This window comes from Mustela nigripes, chromosome 2 (assembly GCF_022355385.1).
Source record: "Mustela nigripes isolate SB6536 chromosome 2, MUSNIG.SB6536, whole genome shotgun sequence".
NCBI classification, from domain to species: Eukaryota; Metazoa; Chordata; class Mammalia; order Carnivora; family Mustelidae; genus Mustela; species Mustela nigripes.
The window spans coordinates 89671585-89682531 of NC_081558.1; the positions used below are offsets into that span (position 1 = coordinate 89671585).

General features: G+C 36.2%; 1 protein-coding gene across 2 annotated transcripts in view; it reads right to left on the reverse strand.

Annotated features, from left to right (window-relative positions):
- NPHP3 (nephrocystin 3) overlaps positions 1–10947 on the reverse strand; it is a 50747-nt gene that overhangs the window by 24309 nt on the left and 15491 nt on the right. For both annotated transcript variants that reach the window (XM_059390930.1, XM_059390931.1), the window contains exons 9-16: positions 9009–9182; positions 6769–6872; positions 5659–5773; positions 5279–5422; positions 4702–4799; positions 3496–3598; positions 3012–3094; positions 1058–1196 (exon numbers count right to left, since the gene is read on the reverse strand). In XM_059390930.1, coding sequence (XP_059246913.1) covers positions 1058–1196; positions 3012–3094; positions 3496–3598; positions 4702–4799; positions 5279–5422; positions 5659–5773; positions 6769–6872; positions 9009–9182 — 960 coding nt within the window. The remainder of the gene's footprint in view (positions 1–1057; positions 1197–3011; positions 3095–3495; positions 3599–4701; positions 4800–5278; positions 5423–5658; positions 5774–6768; positions 6873–9008; positions 9183–10947) is intronic.

Sequence of the window (10947 nt, forward strand, 5' to 3'; positions counted from 1 at the left end):
GGTATGCCCTTAAACCTGGTAAGGTGAGTAGCCGGAACTAGAAAGCTTGCTAACACCAGAAATAAGCAACAAATAAGCAACGAATAAGCAAAACTGGAACAGAAGAGGTCAGAAAACAAACTCATGTTAATTTGTTGAGTGTGATATCCAAATCAGCAGAAATGCTGTGCTATTTAGTAAAATGAAATTAGCTGGCCATATGATAAAAGATTAAAAAGCAAATTCCTTCTTCACATAATAAACAAAAATAAGTTCTTAAGGACTCACACAGGAAGAACGAAAGTGTAAAACATTTTAAAGGGAAAAATACATATGCGAACATTTTTGTGATAACAAAATATTTTTGGATAATAAAAGATTTTTAAAATAAGATATAACAGGCAAAAACCATGAAAGAAACTATTGATAAATATGACTTCAACAAAATAAAACTCTGTATAATGAATGATACTAAAAAGTTAAGTCAATAAACAAACTGGAAAAAGATAATTATCTGCAAACTCTGTAACAGAATTTGTATCCAGTATGCACAATGTCTAAGAGCTCCTAGAGATCAATAAGAAAGACAACTCAATTAAAACTCATGTAAGAAGACCTGAATCAGCAATTCACATAAGAGGAAACAAGAATAGCCAATAAACATGAACAGATGAAAAATTTCAATGGTAATCAGGAAAATGCAAATTTCTTGAGCTATCACTTCTGGCCATAGGTACACTATGGCAGCCAGCCTTCCTGTATATGCTTGAAATATACTTAAGCAAAGATTTAAAAATAATTACTATTTTCTTCAATTCACACATAAATGCAAACTTTTATGAGATTTTTTTTTTTAAGATTTTATTTATTCATTTGACAGACAGAGATCACAAGTAGGCAAAGAGGCAGGCAGAGAGAGAGAGAGGGAAGCTGGCTCCCTGCCGAGCAGAGAGCCCGATGCGGGACTCGATCCCAGGACCCTGAGATCATGACCTGGGCCGAAGGCAGAGGCTCAACCCACTGAGCCAACCAGGCGCCCCCAAACTTTTATGAGTTTTATAAGTTTATTATCCTTTACCTGTTTCATTAGTTCTTTATCCATATCATTTGCCATGGACTCCTGGATAGATCGCAGAGCAAGTCTATATAATGAAATAGTATCTTGACACTGGAAACACTGATGAAGGATTTTATCTAAATTGCCTGCTCTTCCAGCACTGTTGGAATTGAGAATAGATTTAATTTCTTACAGACAGCCAACATCTGTGAAAAATTTGGGGTAGATAAAAACAATGTGGTCTCTATTTTTTATACTTCAAATGAAAACAGAAATTCAATAAAACATGATATAGGAATATGACACTTGTATGGGGCTGCTTGAGTCATCAGTTTTATTTTAGTATACTAGTTAGCTCAATTCAGTGAACACATGATGGGAACCTACTATGTGTCAAGCAATTACTGCACATTATAGAACACAGAAATGAGTAAGTCATGGTTCTAATCATCTAGAAACATGCCACCTACATACAGGAAGCAGGAAAATAATTATAAATGTTATTAGTTAACCATGCAAGTTAAATTTATTTCGAGTCAAGATTTAGGAGCCATCAAGCTAAAGACAATCAGTAAAAAGGGTAGTTTGTTTTAAAATATTACACATTATTCACTAATAGCTTCTTTTTTAAAATATGAAGATATATAGAGAAGAAAAAATAAATAAAAGGTCTATAGGCCCTGTCTATAGGCCTAATAAATGGCCTAATATATATGGGAAGCCATTTCAGATTTCTTTCTAAATCGGCATTACTGTACATCAATTTTATTTAAACCAAAAGTCTCATTTATGGCCCAGCAGGCACATTGTATATCTGCCTTGTAAATGAGCAGCCTAAAGGAAAACCATCTGTCTGTAAGATATGGACCAATGGTTCTACTGTCTGCATTTTTTAATGTTAAAAAACATGATTTATCATCTTTCAAGCTTTTACACGACATAAAAAAGGTATATAAACCATAAGAACTGTCCATTCTCCAGAGCACTTTCTTCCCCATGAAGATTGTGTTTCCCAGGCAGCTGTCCTAACTTGGGCCTGAATAAAACTCTCTTTCTTACTTTTAGAGGTTCTGAAAGTTTGTTCATTTTGTGTCAACACTCTTAAAATAGCTAAATTCAATAAATATTATGGAATGTGTGGAAAGGGACTCCTGCTCTTGGAGTGGACTCAGTCCAGCTTCTGATGTTCACAGAGGCCAGATGCACTGGAGACAGTGGAAGAAGATTGTGGGAATATCACAGGCAAGTCAAAATTGTAGAAGATGTTTTAATTTCAAATCTAGTTCTTAAGATGAGAATGTGGAATTAAGAGCCAAGCGTATGAGATTCATGGTCTAGAATAGGAGTCGGGAGTACAATTACTGTCCACTGCAATGATTACCAAAACCATATTCATCTTTTTTGGTCTCTGGTTGTGAAGAGACAAAGTAAGGTGAGGTATTGAAGAAGAAACATAGTTACACTTTGTAAGGCTTATCTAAAGGCAAATGACTAAAGGGTATCTAGAACAGAAAAACCTAAGATGAAAGGTTTATCAGGATATAAGAATAGAGACAATGAAAAATTCCTATATACCTACCTCCTAATAATATTCAAGGTCACCCCAAAACAGCATGTGTTTGCCTCAGTTGTCCCTCACTTTCTCAAAGCTAGGGGGCTCAAGCAGGTGACAAGGAGCACCCATGGGCCCTATGGAGGGCAAAGATGGCCTTCATTGGCAACCCCCAACAGGGAAACAGTGTGATGCAAATGAGACAACTATATCCAAGATGTTCTTGTAATGCATGGGCTATCACCTATCTGCAGTCATGAGTCCCATTCTCCCAGGATGTTAGTATCACTGTTAGAACCCACAGAATCTGATGTGAGTGGCTCAGAGAGACTGCCGCAATGATTGCTCTCAGTTTCACAAGGTGAGGAAGCAGTCTGCAGCAAACACAAAACATGCAGATCATGTAAAATCGCCACCACTTACCATGAGATCATTTTGCCGAAAATGGTGACATAAAGGGCATTGCAGGTCGTAGCAGAACAACAGTGTCGTTCTAACTTCTTCTCCTGCATCAGTTTACCAGAACACAAAACAAACACAAAAACACAAAACCACCCTGAAATGAAATTGACTTTACTGTAGAGTCTTCAACAAATATCCCTGGCAGAAATGACACGGTTCCTGCCACCTGAATAGTGACATCACTGCCACGCAGTGGTGGACCGCAGATGTTCTGCTTTTAAATATTCCTGCTTAATATAATATAATAAAGTAAAACTTAAGCCCCAAATGTTTTTTATTGTTTTTTCTATATTTGTTAGTAGTTTAAGAGCCAATGTATTTAACAATCAGGAAACTTCAATTTCCCTTAACACAATAGAGAGTTCCTATATTGAATTTTAAGTCTCATATAAGGTGTTTTATAGGAAAGCTGATAGTAAAAGAGCAACAAATTAAAAATACTTACCTGCTCTTTATTCAATTTAATGTCCACAGAGTGGCATTCTGCAATTATAAGAGATTTTGCATCTTTTGGATTTAAAGGATCAAGATGAAGTGTAGGCCATAACCTTTTATTCAAAGAAAAGAAAATGAAATTCTCTTCTAAGAAGACAATAAAAGCTGTAATCCACGCAAACACAAGTCAAAATCCACTATAAGAGTTAATTTTTTATATTGCTTTTATAAAGTAAACAAAACTAATCTCTGTTAATCTTACTAGGTAAAGTTATTTAATTCTTTTTAACATGTATATCATTACTTTTAGGAATCAACCCAACAAAGACTTTTAAATAGCATAGGCAGTAAAGGTGGTAGAAGTAAAGTGGTAAAACACTTCCAGTTCCATGTTCCATACTAATAATAAAACTAAACATATTAGTACCTATGAAGAATAGTACAAGGTAGTGTTTGCCCACAAATTACTTGTAATCCAATTGGAATGTAATCACCCTATAACATCCATTCTCAACAGGGTACTGAAAATTGTTTCAGGGTGGGGAAATGAATATTACTCTTTTTATTATAAAGTGCAAATATACACACATATCTGTTTATATACATAAACTGATATATAGCATATGGATGGTATTAAAATTTCTTGGGGTAAGGGAGGTGATTAGGAAGAAAATGTCTAAAAAGGCTCCTAAGGGGAACAAAAATAGGTTAAGAAACACTGCCCTACAAATTCAACCACTGTCTTCCTTTTTTGAGGACTGCCAAAGTAAGCACATGTTTGAGGATAACAGGTGTCTAGTCTCATAGCCCAGTCCTCTCCCTATTCTTCTCATCTGTAAATGTCATTGCCTGCTAGCCATCATTAGCCGGAGGTACAACTGGCAACTCAGGCTAACCATGTCCAAAACAAAACTTACACCCTTTCCTCCACAAACCTGCCCATCCTCTGTGTTCCCTATTTCAGTTCATGGAACCATAATTCACTTAATTTCGCAAGCCAGAAACTTGGGGGCCATCTAGCCCACCCCGCCTTGACATCCCAGCTCTAACCTCCCACCAAAGCCTATAGAGTATATCTTTCTCCTGAATTTATCCAATTCTCCCCACCTTCCTCCCTGCCACTTACATGAAAACACAAACACACATGCAAAAACCTTTTCCGATTTGTACTTAACACATTCCATGTAATCTGAAAGAACTGGAGTGAGCATCGTACCTCCAGGCTGGAGGGCATGTTTCTACATTCACAGAAACAATTACTCTTACATTCACTGGCAGTGGGTCGATCAGCCATTTCATGTGTTTTTCAACTTGCTTAAAAATATAAAAACAAAATTCATTTTATTAATTCAAAATATTTCAAAACAATCTGGTAATAGCTCCTCAAGTAAAATGAAATTGTCATTAAGTTTCCCATTATTATTAAGGATATACTCTTGTTTTGGGATGATAAATTTAATCTCAGGATATTAAAAGAACAAGTGGCAAAATACTATTATAGCTGATAGGAATTCTGGACACTTAAGGAAATGTGAAGGCCCTAGAAATAAGTCAAAATTAACTTTTTTTGCTAATTGTTTCATTCAATTGGTCTTTCCCAATAAGATACTAGTGTGTATTCGCCTACAGTACATTTTTTATGCACATGCTTCCTCCCTAGAAACTGAACAGATATACTAGAAATAACACCAACATTTTCTTCTCATAAACATATTTAAATGCCTGCTATAGCCATTACTGATAATTTTGTTTCTTTCTGAGAGTACCAGTAGGTTACAAGGTGAAAACAGTACCTGAACTTGATCTATGGAATCAATAATGATGATGATGCTGCCTTGATGACGGGCAGAGAGTTTTTCCAGCCAGCGTGGAAATTCTTCCAGAAGCTTAGCTGGATCCAGTGTTAGAGCAGATACCGACCAAGAGTGTTGCATCAACTGCAAGAATTCAGGCAGTTACACTTCATCACAGCTGGTGGGAAACATTTTTATCCTGACTTTTTAAACCCAAATTGAGTGATCAAGAGGAACCAACTGCATCAAGTATTTTTAACCTTATACAAATCTAAAACAAATGGGTAATGTTGAAAATTGAAAATTATTGGGTACTCAGCCCTAACAGCTTCTGATTTGAAATAAAAATTCTGATAGTACCAAAACATGGCGTTTTATACCTTTAGAGTTAGTCGTTTAATAATCAAGGAGGACTCAGAGCTGGTTGACATGGGCCTTCCCACAAAATGAGAAAGAATTAGCGTGTTAGGGGAATTCTTCTGTTGTAACTGAATCCTGAAAGAAAAAGACCTTTTAGAATAGTGATGAAACTCACTTATTATCAACAAAAAAAGAATTCACAATGCAATTAAACATTAAGTGCTACCCAACTGTCAGCAATCACATGGTCAATCACTTCTGAATAAACATGGGACATTCCATTTTCAGTCCACTTTTAGATCCTTTTAAAATAAGCATTTAAAAATTAAAGAATCATTTTAATTACAAGTTGATATTAACTAATGGAAACCAATATAATATACATTTGAGGTTATGTATTAGTGAAATGAGCATTACCCTTTAATAAGCAGAGGAAAAAAGAAACTTCTTTGCTAAGTACAAAAATATTATTTTCCAACAAACTATTATTTTCCACTAAATAAAAGAGCAGTAAAAAGGAAGAAACATATGCTAACTCTTCAATGTAAATCATAATTATGAAAGAAAATATTCTTACGAATTGTTTTTAAATAATAGAAATAAAAATGAAAGTAAAAAAGAGTTTATCAGCTTCTATAAACCTTAGTCCCCAATCTGAGGAACCACTCTGCATTCACAATACATGTCATCCTTTATTTTGATGTTCTTTATGACTTATCTCACTCTAAACAGTCTGTATTTGCCTTCTTTCAAATATTTAAAATCTCAATGAAACTTTGAAGATGAAGCCGGTAATTGAAAACACAGGTACATCCCCTGTATATCTAGTTCACTTAATTCCATTCCACAAGGACCACTCCCTTACATAGCACGGCTTAGCTCTAACCTTCGTAATTAGTGTACACAATCACAAATGGCCCTATTTTCTATTCCTTTCTCATCCTGTATCCTAATATTCAAATTGTATATAGTTCAGGGCATGACTCTATTATTTTATATCTTTATTGCTTTCTCAATGTTTAGTACAGGCTGTGCAGGAAGGCAGACAGGCAATAACATATTTTGTCGAATATGGTCAATGAGTCAAATGATGACAATGGTAACAACAACTTAATTGCACTGTGTCATACCACTTTGATAAGAGAAGGGACTTTCCGGAACCTGGTCCTCCAGATACAAGAAGGGGTGGAATTGGTGCTGGTGCCGCCACTAGATCGTTAAGGCGCTGGTAATACTAGAAAGAAAAATGAATTTTTAAAATTCATTTAATTAAATAAATTAAATTGTGAGGAAGCACACGCCTCGGAGAATTCTAGAGTCAATTTCTGACTACCCTCTGAAATCATTAGTGAAAAGCTGTGTGAGAAAATGAAATCTACTTTTAGTCAACAGCCTCCTCATGATTGCTTTTTTTTAATGGCTGGTTAAATGTGCCCAAAGTGGTAAACTAAGAGTGAGCCCCAATTTCTTCTACATATAGCCCTGCTGTAAATTAATGGTTGAGAGACAACACTTGAGATCCCCCTTGGGTTTTACAACATTCGGATTTTGTAGAATGCTACAGGGAGGCCACTGTATTCCCCTGCATCCCCTAAATCACAGAAAAGTACAGTAGAAGGCTTTGAGGGTGCCGGCAGGCAGCCTCATTCTCCTGGGCAGAAGAGTACCTGTCCTGGACACCACCTCACTTTCCAGGGATTTCTGAGAATCAGTCCAAACAAGAACCGGTTTTGTCTGGGCGCTTTATCTTAGTATCCCAACCTGAGGCAGAGAATCAGCTTAGGACCGGCTCCCTGAGAGCTTTCTGAAATTGAGTGAGTTCTCAGGCTTTCCCCAGACATTAAGAAACGGGTTTAGAGATGAAAAGAACACACTCAGGAAAGCAAAATACCTCAGTACTTATTAGGGAGTTGGCAAAGTTATCTTGGGGCTTGAGATGTTCATTAAGTATGCCAGGGCTCTAAATGACAGCTAATAAGGAATTTAAAGAATTTGTAATAAGTAGTTTGTGCCTAGCATTAGGGTAGCAGAAATTTCTAATAGCTACAATAAATAATTATTTGGTATAGTTTTTCAATTAAATTTTCTGTTTGCCAATATATACATAGAATATATTCCTCAGGAACTCAAATTATTCTGATAGCAATGGTGTTTCTCAGAAAGCAAAGGACTTTATTGATTTAGGAATTTATAAATTCATGGTCCCATATAAAGCCCATTTATAGACCCAAGGTTCCTGAGTTAAGACCATTTGCCACAGAAGAAAGACATAGGATTAAGAGTCAGAAGACCTAGGTTTAAATCCCAGATCTGTAATCTACTCCATGTGTGCTTTTAGGTTCTTTATTTATGAAACAAGGATAACAATGCCTCTCTTACAAAATAGAAACAATTTACATTTATCATGTGCTGGGTACTGTGCTAAGGGGTTGATGTGTTTTATTTGCTTTAGTTCTCCCAACAACACTGCCAGGTGGGTAAAGTAGTCAATCTTATTTTATAGACAAGAAAGTCAAAGTTCAGAGCTAAGTAATGGTCAAAATCCAGAATTAGCAAATGGTAGAACCAGGATATAAACAGAGACAACCTAAATTATAAAATTTCTATGAAATTACTGTTACTGACAGCTATGATAATGTTCTTTAAAACACTTGTTGTTGGAGCACCTGGGTGGCTCAGTCAGTTAAGCGTCTGCCTTTGGCTTAGGTTATAATCTTGGGGTCCTGGGATCAAGCCCCGCATTGGGCTCCCGGCTCCCTGCTCTGTGGGGAGTCTGCTTCTTCCTTTCCCTCCACCTCTGCCCCCCCATTCATGTTGCTCACTCTCTCTCAAAATAAACAAACAAAATCTTAAAAAATAAAAAAAAAATTTGTTCTTAAATTAATTTTTAAATATTAATCATTCTTTGAACTTTGACACAGATTCTTTGTGCACTTTAAATTCTGTTAATTTGTTTAGATATTTAAGGATGCTGATGAACTGATCAGCCTATTGCATTAATTACTGTGGTATTTTCTGAATGTTTGATATTTTGAGTCCTCCAAGCTCTGGAAGAATAGATAGTCTCATGATTTTTATCAAATTTCTTAGTTACCCTAATGTTGGTTTGGTGAACTGCAGGTGATAGAGAACATGTGGTTAATATATCCTAATCTTAACTACAAATGTTTGATGTTCAAAAATGTAATTGAATCTCACTTATCTTTCATATGATACAAAGTTAAGCACATGTCTCAACATGAATAATCACACCACGAGGACAAACACTAATACACTTATTAACCTTGACTATGTTTAGGTAAAACCATAATCACAAAACAGCCTTAAGTGGCGACTGACGTTTGTCGGAACGATAACTCCAAATGCTTACTTTCTCGAATCCCAGCTCATGGGCTGAATTTGTAGCCTGTTGGAAAGTTTCCATTTGCTCTTGTTCATCATGTATGTCCCACAGAACATCACCAAAATCATCTTCTTCTGGAACAGAATCTTCACTGCCCAAATCCTTAGTCTCCAGGTCTGTGTTCTCAAAGCCCAGGATGTCCTGAACACCAAGAGCAAGCACACAACAATGAATAAAGAGTGGAAACACCTCGTAGCAGTGTGAGCACACAGGCCTAAGGTGGGTTTCACCTATGCTGGAGGGCAAGTCCAAACCTATGACCTTTGAATGGGACCTACATGAATGATTTTATTTATTAATTTTTTATTATTAATAGTTAGCCAACATATAGTACATCATTAGTTGGCACGTGCTGTGATGAACACAGGGTGTTATATGTAACTAATGAATTGTTGAACATGACCTCAAGAATACATTTAAAACTATAAAAAACACCAGTTTAGAAATAAGTATTAAAATGACAAACACGAAAACCCCCCCAAACTCTTAATAAAAAACTTTCATTAAAAATAGAGGTACATGGGGCGCCTCGGTGGCTCAATGGGGTAAAGCCTCTACCTTCAGCTCTGGTCATGATCTCAGGATCATGGGATGGAGCCCCGCATTGGGCTCTCTGCTCCGTGGGGAGCCTGGTTCCCCCTCTCTCTCTGCCTGCCTCTCTGCCTACTTGTAATCTCTCTCTCTCTGTGTCAAATAAATAAATAAAATCTTAAAAACAAAACAAAACAGAGGTGTGATTAGGGCACCTGGCTGGCTTAGTCAGTAGAGTATGTGACTCTTGATCTTGGCATCCTAGGTTCAAGCCTTATGCTGGGCATAGGGCTTACATTAAAACAAACAAACCAACAAAAACAACTGTAAGATAAAAACAGAGGGCCATTTGACTCTTGGGGATCTGTTTTCTGAAAAATGTTACACAATGTATTTGCTTATATCTGGTTGGAGAATAATTTTAAAGACTGTGCTAATACCTAAGAAATATGCTGCATTATATTTTTATAAGATTTTAATTACTAAGATGGAGTTTCTTGATATAAAATATTTGTGTCATGATATCTAGTCTTTATATCACTGAAAATACATTGTTCTTCAAGCAGTAAAGACAGCAAAATGTCCACTCTCACTTGCTACCATTTATTCTGCTCAGTTAATTCTATTTACTAGGATCCTAAAATTCACAACTTATTTAGAAGATCAAAACTCATATCAATTTTTATATTAAAAATTGAATTTTATATTAAAAATTAAAAAACAGTATACAAAATGTGTTGCCCAGAAGTCATATCATTATGTTTTGGGGCTCATTCTTTTTCTCTGATAACAAATCTCATACTTGTAATACACCTTAATTAGAAAAAGTAATCTAATCCCTAACTCAAGTAGAATCCCTGGCACCCTGGAGGATGGATCAGCAGGCGCAGGCAACGGCAGGCTAACTCTGGTACCTCTTGCCACTGTGCCCATTTTACTTTTAAGGTAGGGGCGGGTTCTTTTTCTTATCATTATTAGAATTTGATAGTATATAATTTAAAATGATTTTTTACATTAAGCACAAGTATAGCATTAAGTAGAATATATAACTCACATAAATTTACAAGATAATACATGAGATGTTGTAGAAACTTTCAGCTTGAGATACTGTCTATGACCTATAACCTCTGACCCATTGAGGTATGCTTTCACCCCCTCTATTATAAGAATGGTGTAGTAGATAAATTTGAAAAGGATTTTTTTTTTTTAAAGATTTTATTTATTTATTTGACAGAGAGAAATCATAAGTAGATGGAGAGGCAGGCAGAGAGAGAGAGAGGAGGAAGCAGGCTCCCTGCCAAGCAGAGAGCCCGATGCGGGACTCGATCCCAGGACCCTGAGATCATGACCTGAGCCGAAGGCAGCGGCTCAACCC